Source organism: Hyla sarda, chromosome 10 (genome assembly GCF_029499605.1).
Source record: "Hyla sarda isolate aHylSar1 chromosome 10, aHylSar1.hap1, whole genome shotgun sequence".
In the NCBI taxonomy this organism is placed as follows: Eukaryota; Metazoa; Chordata; class Amphibia; order Anura; family Hylidae; genus Hyla; species Hyla sarda.
Window position 1 is genome coordinate 27,495,762 of NC_079198.1, and position 22,040 is coordinate 27,517,801.

The window sequence follows — 22,040 nt, forward strand, 5'->3', positions numbered from 1 at the left end:
ATTTCTTTATTACACTATTAATTTAGCTCACTACTCTGAATTCCTCTCAAAGGGAGGGGGTGTGGCCTCACTGTGCAGGTCTCCGCCCCCTCCCTCAGTATGCTGTCTGCTCACATCTCCCCTAGCATTAGCAAAACTACAACTCCCAGCTTGTCCTCACTGACAGTAGCGGGACACAAGCTGACAGTGGGAGGATTTTTCCTCCAGCTATGAGCCCTGCACTCACAGCTGTCAATCAAGGAAGTGTGTCCATGACATAGGTGATGATGCATGGACACAGCAGGACTAGTATCTGTTCAAGCAGGCAGGGGGGCGGGGGCAGTTGTTTGACTGGCTTTTTCAGTATGAAATACTGAAAATTTTCTAATGAAAGCAATTGCAAAACCTATTGGTTATACATGCTTTACAACATATCAAAAGTTTTTGTGTCTGACAGTGCCCATTTAATCTCAAAGGCCATCCATAGTATATTAAAGGGCCCAATGTAACAATGCTGATTTAACACATGTAGTTTGTCGTTTGTCACACTTTGCATTGGGTTCTGTTGGAAAACACCATTTATAGTTTAAGCCTAGGAACCAATAAAAAAGATCTGGTGTGGACATACCATTTTTATTAGGAAGTCCAAATTTCTACGTTAGATGAATCTAACTGCATGGTGGCCACTTCCTGACTGCAGCCCATTCAAAGGGGTACTCCGGCTGAAAACTTTTTATTTATTTTTTTAAATCAACTGGTGCCAGAAAGTTAAACAGATTTGTAAATTACTTCTATTAAAAATTCTTAATCCTTCCAGTACTTATTAGCGGCAGTATACTACAAAGGAAATTCTTTTCTTTTTGATTTCTTTTCTGTTACGACCATAGTGCTCTTTGCTGACACCTATGTCCAATTTAGGAACTGTCCAGGGCAGCATATATTTGCTATAGTGATTTTCTCCTGCTCTGGACAGTTTTCTCTGTAATCATACAGTAGCCGATAAGTACTGGAAGGATTACGATTTTTTAATAGAAGTAATTTACAAATCTGTTAAACCCCTTTAATCATCAAAGGGAACTGGGATACAGTCATGTTTGGCTGGCAGCTGTTTGGTCAAATCCTCCCCAGTACACATGCTTAGGGCCGTCACACCCCCTCCCATAGACATGAATGGAGGGGGCGTGACGTCACATCCCCAGTCCCGGAAACACGGAGGTTTCCGAAACTGCAGATTCAGCACCCGCATAGAATGCAAGGAGATCGCGGGGGGTCTCAGCAGCGGGCCCCCCGCGATCAGACATCTTATCCCTATCATTTGGATAGGGGATAAAATGTTTTTGCCCGGAATACCCCTATAAGCTATAGTAGCCAAAAAAAATGGCAGGCATTTTTTGTTTTTAAATTATTGGTTTTAAGTGTCATTTTGATAATCCAACACCATATGGTTCTATTGATTCTTTATTATTGGACATACACCAGACACTGATAATAGAATTTGTATAAATCTCCAGAGGCGCACACGTTTCCGCTTACAGAATAATAACCTTGAATGAAGGCAGATTCAACCTTGCGTGGAGCAGTGTCAGCACTCACAGCCTCCGCCTTGAGCCTAATGTATAGGTAATGACTCTGCTGCATGTTAAAATTATCTAACCAGTCTACATAACATTCCCAGGCAGAACATACTGCAGCAGAATTTAGTGCAGATGTCATTCCTTTCCTTAAATACCATGGAAATGCTTCAGTGAAAGCTGCTGCGCACACTACCGATGATTTGTGACATAACTATACTGATCAGGGGGCTGAACAGACCATTGTACGTCTTTTAAAAAGGCACTGTCATTATGAAAAACTTAATATTTTGTAGTACTACTGATAGGATGACTTTTTTTAAATATACATTTTTTTTTTAAAAATGTAAATTTTTACTAAAAAATGAAAATAGCCGCCACTAGGGGTCATCGATCTTTATGCAGATAGACTACTCTGTGTTTTGCAGCATACTGGATACTGTCCGTAAAGTGTGTTGGTATTCAGTATTGGAGATCACCATTGCACCACTAGAGCCTTCAGATGTTCCTAAACTACAATTCCCATGATGGGAGTTGTAGTTTTGCAACAGCTGGAGGTACAATCTATGTAAAACTGTTTTAGAGCTGTGTATTCTCCAGCTGTGTGCCTCCAGCTCTTGCAAAACTACAGACAAAGGATGTGTGGGCATGCTGGGAGTTGTAGTTTTGCAACAGCTAAAGGCAACACTGCTCTAACACAGTGCTTTACAAACGCTGCAGCTCCAGCTGTTGCAGTGCAAAACTACAACTCCCAACAGCCAAAGCTTTCTCTGACACCTGAATGACAAAGAAGCCGATCAGACAGGAGTCTGTGAAAGCTGAATGACACACATAGTGAGAGCTATGTTGATTAGCATCCAGCTTTACTAGGAACAGATAGGACATGTATGCATAAAAACTACTGTGCAGTGATTTGTAGACTGCCAAGCTGCTCCCAGACTTAGAGCAGATGATTAATCACAGTGAGGTAGAGAGATGGACACGCCCCCTCCATAAGCCAAGAACAAAAAGCAAGTGAGCAACATATAAATGCTATTTGTTAGGGATATATAGGTCCTAGACACATAAAAATGATATGTACATGATCAGGCTTAGGTACTGAGTAACACATCACCTTTTTTTTTTTTTTTTGTACTATGATAGGTACGCTTTAAGGGAATCTACACCCCCGAAATAGGTGCAGGCTTCCTTTTTCTTTAGATTCTTTGTAATTTCTCAATATGCCATTCAACAGGCATTCATATTGTGGTATGGGGTAAAACAGCTAGCATGATGCAATGGAGGCATTCATTTTACAGAATTCACCCGAGATTGAATGCTACTGTGTAATGTTCTCTGCAACATTTACCATCTCATGAGAAGCATTCAAGCCTTGGTGATGGAGCTCTCTATGGAATTAGCTCAAGTAGGATGAGTCATATTTCTACATGCTCCATTATTATATCCATAATTATAGGTTACTGTACATTCAGTTTAAGTTTCCTACAATAATTTTTTCCCCCCGTAAATATAAAATAAAATATGGATGCTTTCATTTGCCTTTTTGCAGTAACCTCTTTGAGCTATATCAGAGGAATTAAACTTATTCCATCCTCAATGGAGGTGACATGAGAGAATACATATTATTTAAAGTTTGTGAAGTCTAACCTCTTTTATATGTGTATTTACTCTTTAAAGGGGTACTCCGCTACCCCAGCGTTTGGAACATTTTGTTCCGAATGCTTACAGCGAGTGGCGGGGGGTGGTGACTTCATGGCCATGCCCCTTGTGACGCCATGCCCCCTCAATGCAAGTCTATGGGAGGGGGCGTGGCTGTCGCCACGCCCCTCCCACAGACTTGCATTGAAGGAGTGTGGCGTGATGTCACAAGGGGCGTGGCCATGATGTCACGATCCCCGCTCCCCACACCCAGCATTCTAAATGAACGCTGGGTGCTTTGCAGATATCATGGGGGGGGGGTCTCAGCTGCGCAACCTCTGCGATCAGACATCTTAGCCCCTATCCTTTAGATAGGGGATAAGATTTCTAGGGGTGGAGTATGCCTTTAAGACCTAGGTTCAGTACTCGTAACCCTTTGAGGCCATTCAGATTTCCATAACGTGCCATATTAGACACATTGCTTCTTCAGAAGCCATTCATTTCAGTGTCCCCTTAAGGCTAAGTTTCCACTTGTTTTTTTTTTTTTTCTAGCAGTTTTTGGAATACTGCCACTGCAGTTTTTGAGCCAAGGTCAGAAGTGGATCCATAAGTGAAAAGTGGAAGTCCTTCCATTATATTTCCAGTTCCTTTTGAATTCACTTCTGGCTTTGGCTCAAAAATTGCAGTAGCAGTTTTCCAAAAACTGCCAGAAAAAAAAAACTAGTGGAAACTTAGCCTCAGGTGGTCATACAATTTCAATTGCTGTTGGCCAAGCGTTCGTTAAGCTGACAGCTCTCTCTCCAGAGGGGGGAGAGTCTCCAGCCAGTGCTTAAGAGGCTATGTATGGTAATGGTCAGGTCGGCACTTCCATCCGTGGTGGTGGTGCACGAGGTGGGAATAAGCTAGTACATAGAATAAGGAACCCAGTACTCACCGGTAATGCTAAATCATTTGGATTTATTGATCCATAGTGGAAATCATGACATGATGGATGCGTTTCGGCATGTTGCCTTCCTCAGCTTGCTGCCTTGGCAGCAAGCTGAGGAAAGCAGCATGCCGAAACGCATCCTTCATGTCATGATTTCCACTATGGATCAATAAATCCACATGATTTAGCATTACCGGTGAGTGTTGGGTTCCTTATTGTATATAAGAGGCTATGTATGGCATCCCCCTGGCTAATGTAGGCCTACCTGCCAATTTCAACATACAATCTAAAGGGCATTGGGACATCCAAACTCTCCGAGAAAGGTTGGGCATGTTGAATTACAACTTTTTGTTCTCAGAGGAGATAAGCTGCTACCTAAGAGCACATGCACAAGTTTACATGTATGTGGGGAGATCTTGAGAGATTTTATCGGCTGTTTGACTAACAGCCATCTGAAGGTATGGTCAGCTTTACTGAGGGACACAACAGTAAGGGTCTTAGCCCCTGGACCTCCACCAATATTGTCTCCTGATAGATCGCATTCTATATATGAGAGGATCAGTGAAGGTGTATATACTGGCACATGGTGTGTGTATGTATACTGGCCCAGCCAGTGACACATACCATGTTATAAAAAATGATCGACACATGCACCATATGGTGGGCTTCACTCTCTCCAGCTTACAGTAGGGCATTGCTATTCAAGGGAAATTTGTAACACAAGTGAGCGGCCAACGTAGTGTCAACAACAATGGTCTCTTTTTTTCTTTTTTAAAGCAATTACTTGTGTGACTCGTGGGGATTTTTTTTGTTGCTATCAATTGGTTTCTCATTTTCAGTGATCTCATTGTGCTACTTAATGTCCTTTTTATAGGAGGTGATTAATCAGAATGGCATCACGCATGTGCTGAACGTCAGCTACAGCTGTCCAAAGCCCGTCTTCATCTCCGATAACCATTTTCTACGCATCCCCATCAATGACAGCTACTGTGAGAAGATCCTGCCCTGGCTCAGTGCAGCTGTTGAGTTCATAGGTATCTTTTCTTGCCTGTCATTCCTATTATTACACATCTGCTCTTATTCAGATTGCATTCTAACCTTAGACTGTAACACAGGAATAGGAAATGTTTTATTTGCAAGCTGACACATTTTAGAGCCTGCCCCCCAAAAATCCCATGTCTGTAGCCAGCTGGGCTGTGTCCCCAAATGCATGGTTGCCCATATAATACTGGGTGTTGCAGGAGCAGCTCGTACTTAGGGGATCTCTATGTTCACAAAAGGGGATCTTGAGTAGGGGAAACATTGAACCTGATTGATACCTGTGGGTAACTACTTAAAGGGGTATTCCAGGAAAAAACTTTTACTTATTAAAAAATCTTAATCCTTTCAATAATTATCAGCTGCTGAAGTTGAGTTGTTCTTTTCTGCCTGGCAACAGTGCTCTCTGCTGACATCTCTGCTTGTCTCGGGAACTGCACAGAGTAGAAGAGGTTTGCTATGGGGATTTCCTTCTAAACTGGGCAGTTCCCGAGACACTTGTCATCAGAGAGCACTCAGGCAGAAAAGAACAGCTCAACTTCAGCAGCTCATAAGTACTGAAAGAATTAAGGTTTTTTAATAGAAGTAATTTACAAATCTGTTTAACTTTCTGGGGTCAGTTGAGATATATATGTGTTTTTTTTCCTGGATAACCCCTTTAACTTTTTATATTTACAAGAGAGGTTGATTATTCACATCTATAAGAACAGTTTACTTGTTGGTAATGGGTTTTTTTCAGTGTGTTGCGGTATAGCTTTTATTAAGTGGTAGGGTATTTTTATGTTTTTACAGGAAAAGTGGAGCTGGTAAATGGTAAAGTTTTAGTCCATTGCCTAGCTGGAATCTCCCGCTCAGCAGCCGTTGCCATCGCTTACATCATGAGGTCAATGGGACTTTCTCTGGACGATGCTTACAGGTAAAGTAAATCCTTGTTATAAAGATAAAGGATGCATACATAGTCACTTAATGGGGTACTCCACTGGTCAGCGTTCGGAACCTTTACTTCCAATGACTGTGTGCGTGCTGCTTGGGTCGGCCACACCCCTTGTGATGTCACACCACGCCCTCTCAATGCAAGTCTATAGGAGGGGCATGGTGGCTGTCACGCCCCCTCCCATAGACTTGCATTGAGGGGGCGTGACGTGACGGGGCAAGGGGGTGTGACCAACCCCTGCAGTGCACACAGCGTTCGGAACCAAATGTTCCGAACGCTGGCCAGTGGACTACCCCTTTAATAGTAAAAGACCATGGTGGCTGGAGCCAAAATATTGCCCAGTTAACATCCGCATTCCTAACATGTCTTTTTTAGTAAATACTTGCATTCCACATAAAAAAAAAATTCTACAGCAACATTTCGTAAAACTCTGATATACCTATCCTCTAATATTCCACATGGAAATGTATGTATAAATGGACAGCTGTTACTTCCTCTTGTCAATAGTATTTCCCTCTAGCTCTGATTGGACAATGTCAGACCATGGTGGGACTATCCCCCATTACCTGGGGGAATGGTAACACCCATTTTTTATTATATTTATACATTTACAGCAAGAATAACAGAGGAACAAGTGGAGTTCAAAGACAGGATGCTCCAGAATTTTTATTAAATTGGAAAATGCAAGTGTTCACTAAAATAGACATGTCGAGAGATTGCATACTACCCTCATTTACTAAATAAAAAGGGGACATTTGTGGCTTTGCCATAGATATGCCTTATCGTCTGGTTTAGAAAGCAGAACTTAAGATACCAAATTAGAAAATTCTGACTAAATAGCTGGGGTTTCCTGTTTTAGACAGAGCGGAGAGCAGCTAAAAAGAATGTCTCTCGCTCTAGTGGACCTGGCCAGTTAAGAACTGTACATACAGCATATCAATACTAATGAGTATTGTGAAATGCTTAATTTCCCCTGTGGAGGCGCTGCAGGGAAATTGAACACTGAATAGATTCTCCCACAGATTACAGCTCCAGAGATCACTAGGGAGACTCTTTGATCACCTTACTGTTGAAGATCAGTCTAACCAAAAGGATTGTCAAAAGCGTTATGTATTTAGACTTGTTTTTTGTTGCATGTTTCTTTTTCAACCAGTCATCTAGTTATTTATTGTAATCCTGTCATCTTCTTGCTTAAACAGGTTTGTTAAAGAAAAGAGGCCCACCATTTCACCCAACTTCAACTTTCTTGGCCAACTTCTTGAATATGAGATGAGTCTCGTCAATACCCGGCAATCGCATCCTGCCCAACCAGTTCACTCAGACAGCCCTAAAGACAGAGAGTGCTCGGAGCAGCCATATGCTGATAAGCAGGCAAACACTGAGAAGATTTGCCAAAGCAATCACAATCTTAACTCCGTGTCCCATGAAATAGAAGTGGCCATTGATGCCACCAAATTGGACAGTAGCTGTGTGAAGGAAGAGTCCGAGTCCACCCTAGCAGGCAGATTTACCACCATGGGGATCTCATCCGACCAACGGCGTGAAATTAGCAGCCTAAAGCGTTCTTTCTCTCTGGACATTAAATCTGTGTATACGCCTTTGTCTTCTACAGAACAGCACAAAAACTTTTATCAGCCTTCTCAGCTCGTCCCATCCCAGTCCGTTTCTTCTAGGCCTGTGGGACTTTGGGATCGCTTTTTGGGTTTTGGACTTAATTTCCTCTATTTTTATTCTGAAGAGGAAGAAGCACAGCAAAACCTAAACCACAAGGTAAGACCAAAGGGAATCTGTGAACAAAGGGATGCTCCAGAAAACTTAAAAAAGAGGCGAGCAAACACAAAGAGCCTAGATGAAGGACCTCCTCGCCCATTCACTTTAAACATTCCCAATTGTAAAGGCCAAACATTTCTCAAGGAGAAGACTTTGGAAGTTGGATCAAGGGTGAGGACAATCTCTCCAGTTCCTCTGTGAGGAGCACCGCTATCTACTTAATGGATGATATGGAGAAAGAACATTTGGGGTCTATTCAATGCACAGAACTTTATAAAACTTGCTGTTGGTTTTTTGCTAGGAACCTTTCTTTTTCCGCATGTTAAGATCCCCAACAGGCCTGAGTAGCATGCTGAAAAATACTTGTTTTCAAATGTTTCTTCATATTGAATGAACAAATTGTGGACTATTTTTCAAGCAAAGAGCAGACCTTTTGGGTTCGGTGATGTGGAAAGTCACTACGTACCAAAGGCCTGCCACCGTTTTTTTCAACTCTCTTGTGTGCAATTCTCTATACTTACCTAAAGAGGCAGCGTTCACTGCTGCTATATGGCCTTCCTTTATAGGTTGGAGATGGTCCGCTGAACTGAGACTTCAGAAACCAAGAGGTGGCGATTGCATTGTGTACCCAATATACCTCGTGCTTCACCCTCTTGATGGGGTATTTCGTGGTGTTTTGTGACCATCCTGCTATGAACTCTTTATCCCGCTTGGTCTACCCGTCCATATTAATGGATTTGCACAGAATGGTCCATGCCATTTCACCCTTGGTGTAATGTAGGAAGGTATTGAGGGTAGTTCTAAGATATATTTATATTTTCTATTCCTCTAGGTCTTACATTGATGTATGCCCTAGAAGCCAAGCAGTGTCTGTGACAATACTTTGCTGCCCTAATACCTCAGTTATATTTTGTTTATTGCTGTGAAATTTATTTAAGTGTCCCCCCCTAGCATGTTTGGGGTATGCTTCCCTGCATATCGCCCCAACACGTGACCCACCTCTCAGGATTCAAGGACAGAAATGTGGTCCTTTTATTACAAGCGGTGGTGGAAAAGCTTATTTTATTTGTTGTTGTATTTTCCATTATTTATTTATACATGTGTTTTCATTTTCCTCTTGCTTATGTTAATAATCATTGAAGCCGCTAGTCTTGTTATTGGCTGTACCTTTTTGAGTTTGTGACCTGCTAGAGGAATGGGTTAATATAGGGAGATAAGGCCGGTAAATGTGGTATTGACTCCTTGGGGAAACATTTATACAACGCCAGTCAATTTATAGTGTGTCCGATAGGCCATTTGAAGTACTGCACCCAAGCATTTCAAACCTTATAACAACATATGTTTAGATCATGATATCTCTCTCATGGGGCCCCCTTTAAAGACCCCTTTGGATCAGGGAATAGTTCAGTCATCTAGTCATTTCTGGTTGGTTTTATAAATGTCCCTAAAAAATAGAAAATAGTCAAGCCCACATTGCCTATCTCCTTATAGTGATGTCTTGTGGTATGTGTGTGATTTCATGGATTACAGAAAGGCTGTCGGAATTCATGCAGTTTTCCTAGGATAGCATTCAAGTAATCCAATGTAGCTTAAAGGAGCATGCCAGGCAAAACCACACTGTGTAATGCTTAGTGCAGGTCTAGAGAAGGCGGAGCCTGACACCGGGATCTCATGAACACCAAAGAGAATCCTTGTGTCATGATCCGCCCCCCTGACACTTAGATGGTTCCTTAAATAGTAAGTGCAATTATTCTTGTTACATTGCCAGCAACAAAGGGATCAATGATCTTAAAAAAAAAAAAAAAAATAATCTATAGCCAAATGCAAGACGTCCAAAATCATACAGCAAATGTTAGCAAATATGATTGCACTTACAGCGATTGGTGTGATGGCGACTGCAAGGTTGAGTTGTCCTATTAGGCACTGTTACTTGGAGACCTTTTAATGGCCGTGACATTTGGGCATATAGGAATGTCTCTGCAATGTCTCCTCCTCTCCATAGAACACCTGTCTAATGGCGAGTCCCATCCTGGGTGAAAGGGTGTGCAGTAGAATGCAGTTAGTATTTTGTATTATTTGCATATATCCGTGTCTCACTGTGTTTTTATTATATTTATATCTGATTATTCTTTGAAGATTGGGTTTGTGCTTTAAGACTAACCATCTCTTATTAAAGCAATGGCCAAAGAACATTAATTCACTGTAACTAAATGTGTATGGGACTGACGTGCCGTATGCTTCTCAAATGGGATTGGGGAATGAAGAAAATCACTATGGTCTGCTATTCCCATATTCCATTCTCTCGTTCTCCATGACCAGCACTGACGTCCACCTAGCGGAGTGTGAACTTAGGTTGATGAATGGGAAGATTTCTTTGTTCTTGTGCAGGTACACAATGGTTCGGAGGTTCTCGCAGTTGAATGCATTGCTCCCTAGCGCTTCTCTGGTTGATGATCATAATAAAGATGTGAATCTTTTTATTTCTGTGTTGTTGTGTGTTTACTGGGTTGCTAATAAACATCGGGCTATGTTTGGCAGAGGAAAGTAAATCTGGGTCACAGCTGTTGTTGGCTTCAAGTCCCTGCCCGACCAACAAGGATCAGCAGATGGGAGATGAGCCGGTGCTGATCTGGTGGCTTCACGCTCATTTGAGTTATGTAGTATTGTTCTGCTCAACACTTGTTTCTTGTTAGGCAGGGGGGTGATGTCATGTGATTTATAGGATAGTTATACAACATCAAAAGATTTTTTTAATTAAAAAAAAAATATATATATATCCTGTTTTATGGCATTCTTATTATTTCAGATGGCTTAAAGGTAGCTCCATTTTAACTATATATCATCCTTAGATTGGGGCTGCATGGGGACTATGACATGGGTCACGTGACCAAGGATTGCCTTGTCAGACAAGGTTTTTGTAGCATCACCGGATGGACAATGGATTCTTCTCAACTGCTGAGTAACAACATGAACACTTCCATTTACATTAGCTGCCATTAAGCACAATCCTGGATTAAAACATTGTGAGGCTGGGTTTACACCAAGTTTTTGCAATACAGTTCCTGTATCAGGTTTTTGATTTAAAAAAAATATATATATTCCTCAAAAACTGACTAAACTGTATGAAAACATGTGTGTACAAATTTTAATCTGTTTACGGTTTGAAAACTGATGTCAGGTTGCATCCGTTTTTAAGAAAAAAAAACTGATACGTTTTAAACTTTTCAATAAAGTTTCACTTGTTTGATTGGAATTCCCCCCCAAAAAAACTGTGCAAAGTAAAAAACCGTATGGTGCAAACCGGATGGAACCGTACGCACATATGGTTCTGTACGGATCCCATTGACTCCCATGTTAAGTATACGTTTCAATACTGTTTTTCACCTGGACCAAAAACCGTGGTAGGCTACGGTTTTGGGTACGGGAAAAAACTGACAAAACCGTACAGGATACAAAACTTAAAAACAACCTGATGCATCGTTTGGCATACGGTTTTCAATGGAGAGTCAGTGCATACGGTATTCAATACGGTTCTGTACGGTTTTCAATACGGTTCCGTAACCATATACGGGAACTGTACTGCAAAAATGTGGCATGAACCCAACCTGAGGGAGATTTATCAAAACCTGTGCAGAGGGAAAGTTGTCCAGTTTCCCATAGCAACCAATCAGGTCGCTTGTTTCATTTTTCACAGGCCTTCCTGAAAATGAAAGAAGCGAGCTGATTGGTTGCTATGGGCAACTGGGCAAGTTTACCTCAGCACAGGTTTTGATAAATCTTCCCCCTGTGTTCTTGCCGTGCAATTAGGGTCAAAAAAAGGCTTGTAGCCCTGGCCTTATAACTACATTCCTGGTATAAGTTAGCAGTGAAGCCAGTTTCAATCTACCTAGGCAACACCTTAATAGAATACTTAGCCGGCCATACACATCTGAGCGCTCCACTACCCATGCCCTCCGTGTTCGAGTCGTGACCCAAGATGGGAGCAGGATTACCTGGACTGAAGCGGTGAGTGCAGGACACCTTTTTTCTTCATTTACTACTATTTGGTGACTACGGTCTTTATTGTCCTAGCACCTCCGTTGCCAGGGTGGATTTCCAGTCTAGCGGGACGCCGTCTCCATCTCGTGGTCTTAGGAGGCCTAAGGTACCGGTGCCACTGTTGTTTCTTGTTTACTTTTAGGCCATACACATTAGATAGGTATCTGCCAAACCTGCCAACTTTAGGGTGTGTATGGTGGCTTCCTGACTCTCCCAGTTGGCAGATGTCTTCTAAAATAAAGGTCGGGCATTTGGGTTTGAAGATTGATGGGACTGGGAAAGACAGAGGTCGGTCTAACTAGTATTTGTCCACCAGTGATCTTATGTGTATTAACTCTATAATAATAATTATTCCTATTCTATGAATGATATCCAATGATTTTGATTAAAAAAAACAAAAACAAGGGAGTGTCATAACCCCTTTTTTGGGGATATCTCTGCAAAGTAAGGGTGCATTCACATGTTGCTTCCAGAGGAAACCCTGCCCACATGCAACATCCAAATGCCACATGATTTTGGCAGTGAGTTGTGTGCCATTTGCCCTCCACACATCTTCACATATAAAAAAGAATATTTTCAGTCATCTTATACCAGAAAATGTCACTCTAAAGGGGTACTCCACCGGAAAACATCTTATCCCCTATCCAAAGGATAGGGGATAAGATGCCTGATCATGGGGGGGGCTGGCAGCAGCCGTTTCCGGAACACGGAAGCTTGGAGTGTTCGTTACATCACGCCACACCCCCTCCATTTATGTCCATGGGAGGGGGCGTGGCGGCTACGTAGTAGCTGCCACACCTCCTCCCATAGACATGAATGGAGGGGGCATGGAGGCTGTAGTCGCCCATCATCCGGCAAGGAGCAGAGTTTGCTCTGTGCACCGGCTCACTGGGGTGCCGCAGCGGAGATTGCAGGGGTCCCCAGCGGCAGGACCCCCACGATTAGACATCATATCTGCTTTCCTTTGGATAGGGGACAAGATGTTTTCTGGCAGAGTACCCCTTTTAAGGTTCAAAGATGGGCAACACTTTTTTTGAAAGAGGATATTCACCCCATGGTCCCTGTGTTTACCTCAGTTGTCCCCATCATTTTGGAATATCCAAGGTTTTCTCCTAGCAGGCCACTGAGGCATCCAGTCACAGTTGTCATGACCCAGGCAGGAACCTGTATATGAAACATCTGCAAGAACAAAAATACCAGAAAATCCTTTCTCATAAAGGTTCCCAGCGCAGATTGTGAAGGCCACCTACCTGAAGATACCTGTGGATCCCACTAGCAGCTAAGGTAATACAGGAGGGATGCTGGAGATTAGTTCCTACTAGAGATGAGCTAACTTACAGTAAATTTGATTCGTCACGAACTTCTCGGCTCGGCGGTTGATGACTTTTCCTGCATAAATTAGTTCAGCTTTCCGGTGCTCCGGTGGGCTGGAAAAGGTGGATACAGTCCTAGGAGACTCTTTCCTAGGACTGTATCCACCTTTTCCAGCCCACGGGAGCACCTGAAAGCTGAACTAATTTATGCAGGAAAAGTCATCAACTGCCGAGCCGAGAAGTTCGTGACGAATCGAATTTACTGTAAGTTCACTCATCTCTAGTTCCTACACTCAGATTGTTACTTATTAATATGTAAATACCTAGACGATTCCTGAGACATTCTGTAGACCAGTATTCATATTTGACTAAGCCAAACATACGTGGAAATCACAGGAATAGAGATGATGGCTGATGAATGAGAAACCTTTATCCAGCAGTTCTTCCAGTGGTTTTCAGGCCATAAGCAGATTCAGGGTCTAGTGTTACCTTATGCCAGTGTTTCCCAACCAGGGTGCCTCCAGCTGTGGCCAAACTACAACTCCCAGCATGCCCGGACAGCCAAAGGCTGTCCGGACATGCTGGAAGTTGTAGTTTGGCCACAGCTGGAGGCACCCTGGTTGGGAAACACTGCCTTATGCCATTATAATCAGTAAGCAGCACACTGCTGGTCACCGTCATATTAAAGCGGTAGTACAGAAATTATTTTTATTTGACTATGCTACAGGGGCTGTAAAGTTAGTGTAGTACATAATATAGTGTCTGTACCTGTGTGTGATGGTTTTCTCACAATTCTTATGTTATTTTCACCCCCAATATTTATTTTTACCAGCATACAAAATTACTGTTGTCTCAGATTTTTCCCAGGTTGCAATGCTGCCGAGACCTGACATCACTAGTCAGCTGATGACAGGGAGCCTGTCTGCTTCAATGAGTGGAGCAATCACTTGGTGGGAGAGAGATCAATCTGCAACTAATGCAACAGCTGTAGGGACCCTGATTGAAAACCACAGGTCTTTTGAATGGGTGCAGCTCATTTATGTTTCAATGGGTGGGGTGGCTGATGTGTGGGAGGGAGGAAAATAGAATTATGGGATTTGTAGACAAAGAAGGAAACTCAAACAGGAAATACCAGTTCACAAAAAGCTAGCCACAGTGTTATGGTAATCTCACAACATAGCCATTCAGCCCCAAGACAAGCCCAGATCCTTCCTAAGCATGTCCATTACTGTCTGCCAGGTACGTACTAAAATCACCTCATGGTGGATAATCCCTTTAAACAGAATATTGCTTTGCACAATATAAGATACAATACCTTATTCCTGTTGACAAAGATCATGCTATAATAGTGCAGCGCACTTCAGAGACCATTCCCAAATGGCCCAGTTGGCAACCCAGGGATCATCAATACTCAGGAGGCAGAAGTACGTGTATAACCTTCCCATACTGGGTTTGTAGGGACCCTAATATTAACCTTCTAGGCTTTTACAAAGGAATAGCTTACTATCAGACTATTAAAGAAAGTTTTTTTTATAGAAGGACATTCTTGCATCAAAATGTTTGGTTCATGAGCCTGCCATCCTAATTTATAATGTATAGTCATGGCCGTAAATGTTGGCACCCCTGAAATTTTTCAAGAAAATGAAGTATTGCTCACAGAAAAGGATTGCAGTAACACATGTTTTGCTATACACATGTTTATTCCCTTTGTGTGTATTGAAACTAAACCAAAAAAAGGAGGAAAAAAAAGCAATTTGGACATAATGTCCCACCAAACTCCAAAAATGGGCTGGACAAAATTATTGGCACCCTTAACTTAATATTTGGTTGCACACCCTTTGGAAAAAATAACTGAAATCAGTCACTTCCTATAACCATCAATAAGCTTCTTACACCTCTCAGCCGGAATGTTGGACCACTCTTCCTTTACAAACTGCTCCAGGTCTCTTATTGGAAGGCGACTTTTCCCAACAGTAATTTTAAGATCTCTCCACAGGTGTTCAATGGGATTTAGATCTGGACTCATTGCTGCCACTTCAGAACTCTCCAGCGCTTTGTTGCCATCCATTTCTTGGTGCTTTTTGACGTATGTTTAGGGTCATTGTCCTGCTGGAAGACCCAAGATCTCAGACACAAACCGAGCTTTCTGACACTGGGCTGTACAGCGTGACCCAAAATCCATTGGTAATCCTCAGATTTCATGATGTCTTGTACACATTCAAGGCCCCCAGTGCCAGAGGCAGCAAGACAACCCCAAAACATCATTGACCTCCACCATATTTCACTGTAGGAACTGTGTTCTTTTCTTTGTAGGCCTCATTCCGTTTTGGGTAAACAGTAGAATGATGTCCATTACCAAAAAGCTCTATCTTGGTCTCATCTGTCCACAGGACGTTTTTCCAGAAGGATTTTGGCTTACTGAAGTTCATTTTGGTAAAATCTAGTCTTGCTTTTTTATGTCTCTGTGTCAGCAGTGGAGTCCTCCTTTGTCTCCTGCCATAGCGTTTAATTTCATTTAAATGACAACGGATAGTTCACGCTGACACTGATTCTCCCTGAGCCTGCAGGACAGCTTGAATATCTTTGGAACTTGTTTGGGGCTGCTTATCCACCATCCGGTCTATCCTGCGTTGACACCTTGGCTACAGTGCCATAGGTTGCAACTGCCACTCCCCCTCCCATAGACTTCCATTGAGGGGGTGTGAAGTGACATCACGAGGGGCGTGACTGTGATGTCACGACCCCTGCTGCGGGACCCCTGCAATCAGACATCTTATCACCTATCCTTTGGATAGGGGATAAGATGTCTAGGGGTGGAGTACCCCTTTAAAGGTGTTGTCAGGGGAGCAGAAAAGGTTATTCCCTCTTCTGTTCCCCTGAACTCTACTTCCACCCTCTGCATGTCTCCAAAGTCTCCCTTCCGCAATGAGAGAGGGTGAGTACCAAGCCGCGATCATGACCTGAGGAGAGCACAATGCATGCATGTGGTGTCTAGTTGCTGTGTGCCGAGTAGTAGACAGTGCCGAGGTGTGGCAGGTGTGACTGATTTGGATAGATACAGTTCATGCACTGACTAGCTGCCTAGCAGCGCCTCTCTATAGTACATTGCGGTATTACATGCATTGTGTGGCACTTTAACTATGCCAAGATGAGCTGCCCCTCTGGACACCTGGTGAGGACGACTACAGTATATTTTTCTGTTGCAATGTGTTGTCCAGGACCCTGAAGAAGCTTGGAAGGATTTGCTCTATCCATATTTTTATTGCTTCTTTGTCATTTTTTTATTTTGATTGTTTTCAGGATGAAAGTTTGAGGCTTGGGAACCAATTACTTTTCCATTCTACAATTCTGAATGTTCTGAATCTGCATTACAACATTTCTATAAAACGTATGTCTTGGCCGTTTTTTCTTCCTAACCTCCAAAAGTAGGCCAGAAGGGGCTGGAGCGCCCATGTCCCCAGATGGGTACACCCCTTATCTTTTATAAAGGCAATGTACATGTGGCAGTGCTCGTACTCCGGTGGAAAAACATTTTTTTTTTTCTTTTTTAAATCAACTGGTGCCAGAAAGTTAAACATATTTGTAAATTACTTCTATTAAAAAATCTTAATCCTTCCTGTATTTATTAGCTGCTGAATACTACTGAGGAAATTCTTTTATTTTTGGAATGCTCTCTGATGACATCACAAACACACTGCTATCTGCTGATGTTATTATAATAATAATAATAAGTCTTTATTTATTTATTGTTGTCCTTAGTGGGATTTGAACCCAAGGCCCCAGCCCTGCAAGGCAACAGTGCTAACCACTAAGCCACCGTGCTGCCCTTAGCATACATCTGCTATGCATGGTTGCTAAAATGGACAGAGATGTCAGCAGAGAGCACTGTGCTCGTGATGTCATCAGTGTTCCAAAAAGAAAGGAATTTCCTCTGTAGCATTCAGCAGCTAATAAGTACTGGAAGGATTAAGATTTTTTTAATAGAAGTAATTTACAAATATGTTTAACTCTCTGGCACCAGTTGATTTAAAAAGAGAAAAAAAAATTATTTTTCCCCCTTTAAGGTATGTTCACATGGTATGAAATTCCATTGAGCTAAGCTTGCTGAACGGGATTGCAGCGGAAATTCTGTGTTTTCAGAACACAGAATTCCACCTATATTCAAGCCCCATGGACTTCAATGGGATTCCGCAAAATATAAGACTGGTCAAATTTTTGCTGTCTGAATGGGACTGTGGAATCTCATTTAAAACAACAACCAGTAAATTATGGCAGAATTCTTCAGCGGAATTCGGCATTTTTCCTTATGGGGCCCTATTTTTTTGTTTTGTATAAACCTGTAACAGTAGAACCACAACCAGGACTGTTGTCATAAATCTATAAACAGGTTACAAAGTCAGAATGTGGACACAGTACTACTATGCACATTTGGATAAAATTTGCTTTACACAGGATCAGTCAAACAAATATAATTCCATATTTTATATATTTGGTATTCATGTAAATTTCCAATATATTCCAGTTGTATACTGAGTTTACTGCCCTGCTATCTGCATATCAGAAGGCATTTGTTGCTTTTCACCTGTTTCCCTTGTGACACGGACTCTCTTAGGCTAATGATAGTTACTGTACACATTACACTGTGTGTTTTATGCTCATGGGGAAAGCACCTGAGGCGCTTCTGTGTGTTCATATACATCTATCTTGTTGCTATGTGTGTGGTTATTCAGCACTGCTTTGATGCGTTTAAACTGCATGCCCAACTATTATCGTTATTTCACAATTTAAAGGGGTACTCCGCTGCCCCAGCGCTTGTAACATTTTATTACGAATGCTTGGAGCGGGCGGCGGTGGTCGTGACTTCACTGCCACGCCCCTCGTGACATCACGTCATGCCCCCTCAATGCAAGTCTATGGGAGGGGGCGTGGCGGCTGCCACGCCCCCTCCCATAGACTTGCATTGAGGGGGCGTGACAGTGACATCACAAGAGGCGTGACAGTGACTTCACGACCACCACTGCCCACTCCAAGTGTTCTAAATGAATGTAGGGTACTGCACAGAGATCGTGGGGGGGGGGGGGGGGGGGCCGTGATCAGACATCTTATCTCCTATCCTTTGGATAGGGGATAAGATGTCTAGGGAGGGAGTACCCCTTTAAGTACAGTATTAAAGGGAACCGGTCATCGATTTCATGCTGCCCAAACGACAGACAGCATGATGATTTACTGTGCAACGCTCAGGCATTTTAGAGAAATCGTAGTTTCAAAAAGCTGATTTGAATGGGCAAGTAGTCATTGGAGCGGCCCATGCAGTTCCCTTCTCCGCCCCTGAGTGACTCTTCTATCCATGATTCCATGAGTCTTCTATCCTTATGAATGCATAGGGAGAGACACGTCACTCAAGGCTGTTTGGAGAGCTGCGGCGGCGACCACCTCCTGTTAATACTTACCCCTTGTCCACCTGCTCCCCAGAAGGTTTCGCCCCGTTTTGCCCGTTGAGCAATAAAGAAGCCCCTGCATAGAACCTGGTAAGGGCTCCGCTTCATTCTTCTTGACACAATATTTCACTGTCTGATAACCTGCATGATAGCACCTACAGAGGACCTCCAGCAGCTTCTAGGGGCCCTGCAAGTCCAGCACCTGAGTACAATCATCTAACGCTGCTCTAGTGGTGCCTCCATGTTAAAGGGGTACTCCGATGTAAAACTTTTTTTTAAATCAACTGGAGCCAGAAAGTTAAAAAGATTTATAAATTGCTTCTATTAAAAAATCTTAATCCTTCCAGTTCTTTTTTAGGGGCTGTATACTACAGAGGAAATGCTTTTCTTTTTGGATTTCTCTTCTGTCACGACCACAGTGCTCTCTGCTGACCTCTGCTGTCCATTTTAGGAACTGTCCAGAGCAGCATATGTTTGCTATGGGGATTTTCTCCTTCTCTGGTCAGTTCCTAAAATGGACAGCAGAGGTCAGCAGAGAGCACTGTGGTCGTGACAGAAGAGAAATCCAAAAAGAAAAGCATTTCCTCTGCAGTGTACAGCCGATAATAAGTACTGGAAGGAGTAAGATTTTTTAATAGAAGTAATTTACAAATCTGTTTAACTTTCTGGCACCAGTTGATTTAAAATAAAATAAAAAGTTTTCCACCGGAGTACCCCTTTAACCATTGACTTACCCTCTTACCGTTGGCTTTTAAAAACTATGGTTTCTTTGAAATGCCAAAGTGTTTCAAAGTAAGCCATAGTGTGTTGGGATCACGCTCCCTGTGTGTGTTTCTTGCTGCCCGCTGTTCGGTTCCCTTTAAGGGTCTGTTCACACGTACAGTATCCTGTGCAGATTTGATGTAAACTAAATGACTGAATTCCGCATCAAATCAGTGCAGGATACCGTACGTGTGAATAGACCCTTAAAGGGATTCTCAGGGACAAAATTGGCACAGTGCTTTAGTGAGTATCTGACACGTTATTGTTTTCCTGGCACAGCTTTTCTCCCAAACAAAAAGATTGACCTATCCCAAATAGGCCGACCAGCTAATGTGATGCGACAGAGGTGCCACAAAGAGCACAGAGCACCATGTTGTTTACCAGGCACAGCTTTATATTCTTGGTAGTAGTTGTCTCATAGACGGCAATGCATTCCGTGCGGACTCCACACAAAGAATGAGCGTGTTCATTCTTTGTACCTAACAACAAAATAACCCATAGGGGTTAAAAAAAGTCCTCTTGGATATGTGTTGATAAATAATACTTAACTTTTAATGTGTATAAATAAAAAGTGAGAACAAACATTTAAAACCACACCTCATGAGGTGACACTATTTTACTATTGGTCCCTACTATACACTAATTAGTCTAAGCGCCACTGTTAGTCCCAATTTAGGGTATGTGCCACTATATCAGTCCACTAAGGCACGTCACTATAATAAACTCCAATTGAAGATTTGGAGTGGACGTACAGCACAGGGAAAATGGAATTTCCGTGCCGGAAACATCTGGCACGTAAATTCCGCCAACAGGACTCTGCTGCAGTGGAATTTCCGTGCGGACATTCTAAGCGGAATTCTGCACCGAAATTCCGATGTACCTAGCCTGAGTCTACAATTTCTAGGCATGTAAGATCCAGCTATTCCCTGCTTAAAAATACGCAGGGGAATGTGCAAAGTGCAAAACCAGCATGGAGGCAGCCCCCAACCCCCCGCCCCCCTTCACATACAATACAAAAAACTAAAATTTGTCAGCACAACTACTATAGATGTTATAAGTATACAGGTGCACGCTGCTGTGGCTGTAATACGAGGGCTGACAAAAATGGACAGCAGCCCACTACTAGCGCTAAGATATAGTATTATCCTGGGTAAGCAGTCAAGCTGATTCTGCAGCAGGGACAATGGAAACAGCTGCCCCCATGACTTAAAGCATTACTGCCATGATGGTCCGACAGCAGGACATGTTTAAACTTCCCGGGCAAACTCAGAGCCTGAGATGTATTGCCAAAAGTCCCATGCAAGTCTATGGGACTTACGGCAATACGTTAGGCTGCATTAGTCTCAAGGCAAGTCTCAGACTATGAGATTGTCAGGGAAGTTTAACCATATCTTGCCAACGGACCATCATGACATTTAAGGAGTACTCTGGGATAAGAAAACGTATCCCTTATCCTAAGGATAAAGGATACGTTTCAGAACTAGTGGGGTCCAACTGCTGTGCCCCCCCCCCGGGATCACCCATACAAGGCCCTCTTTGCCGAAATAGTGTGTTTCGACCACCACATGACGTGGCGGCCAACATGCCCCCTCAATACATTTCGATGGCAGAGGCAGAAGCTGCCGAATGCAGCGCTCCGGCTCTCCTATAGAGATGTATTGAGGGGTGTGTGGGCTGCCGCATCATGTGGTGGTTGGGCACACCCCGTTGCTGCTGACTACAGGGGCCCCGTATGGGAGATCACGGGGGGCCCAGTGGTCAGACCCCCCAGCAAACTGAAACCTATCGCCTATCCTTAGGATAGGGGATAAGTTTTCTTATCCAGAAGTACTCCTTTAATGGAAGGGGGAATGCCATCTTTTTAGGAGAAAACAGCCACCCCTTCAAGGTGCCACGCTAGGCAGTGGACTTCCAATGCCTAGTGGTCAATATGGCCCTAAACTGCAGAAAGATGAAAGGCACTCAGATGTACAGTGTGACCAGGGCTGGTGCAAGGATTTTTGCCACCCTAGGCAAAAGCTAATTTTGCCGCCCATTGACCCCAACCATTGGTCCCGCCCTTTGACACACCCCACCTTTCTACTGGGGTGACACACCGTAACAAGCCCACACCTCATGTAATCTCCTTACTACTGAGGTGACACACTGTAACAAACCCACTCCTTATGTAATCTCCTTACTACTGGGGTGACACACTGTAACAACCGTCCTCCTTATGTAATCTACTTACTACTGGGGTGACACACTGCAACCAACCTCCTCCTCATGTAATCACCTTACTACTGGGCTGATACACCGTAACAAACCCACACCTCATGTAATCTCCTTGCTACTGGGGTGACACACTGTAACAATCCCACTCCTTATGTAATCTCCTTACTACTGGGGTGACACACTGTAACAACCGTCCTCCTTATGTAATCTACTTACTACTGGGGTGACACACTGCAACCAACCTCCTCCTCATGTAATCACCTTACTACTGGGGTGACACACTGTAACAAACCTCCTCCTCATGTAATCTCCTTACTACTGGGGTGACACACTGTAACAAACCCCCTCCTCATGTAATCACCTTACTCCTGGGGTGACACACTGTAACAAACCCCCTCCTCATGTAATCTCCTTACT

At 43.1% G+C, this 22,040-nt stretch overlaps 2 protein-coding genes across 5 annotated transcripts in view; both read left to right on the top strand.

Moving 5' to 3' along the window:
• Nucleotides 1-9,668, top strand: part of LOC130293724 (dual specificity protein phosphatase 8-like) — a 40,773-nt gene extending 31,105 nt beyond the window's left edge. For all 4 annotated transcript variants that reach the window (XM_056542755.1, XM_056542754.1, XM_056542756.1 and 1 more), the window contains 3 exons: nt 4,991-5,150; nt 5,947-6,070; nt 7,288-9,668. In XM_056542755.1, coding sequence (XP_056398730.1) covers nt 4,991-5,150; nt 5,947-6,070; nt 7,288-8,059 — 1,056 coding nt within the window. In that variant the 3' untranslated portion in view covers nt 8,060-9,668. The remainder of the gene's footprint in view (nt 1-4,990; nt 5,151-5,946; nt 6,071-7,287) is intronic.
• Nucleotides 9,669-13,055: 3,387 nt separating this feature from the next.
• Nucleotides 13,056-22,040, top strand: part of LOC130293348 (MOB kinase activator 2-like) — a 173,523-nt gene continuing 164,538 nt past the window's right edge. Inside the window, exon 1 of the mRNA XM_056541918.1 lies at nt 13,056-13,180. The gene's annotated coding sequence lies outside the window, so the exon portion shown is untranslated. The remainder of the gene's footprint in view (nt 13,181-22,040) is intronic.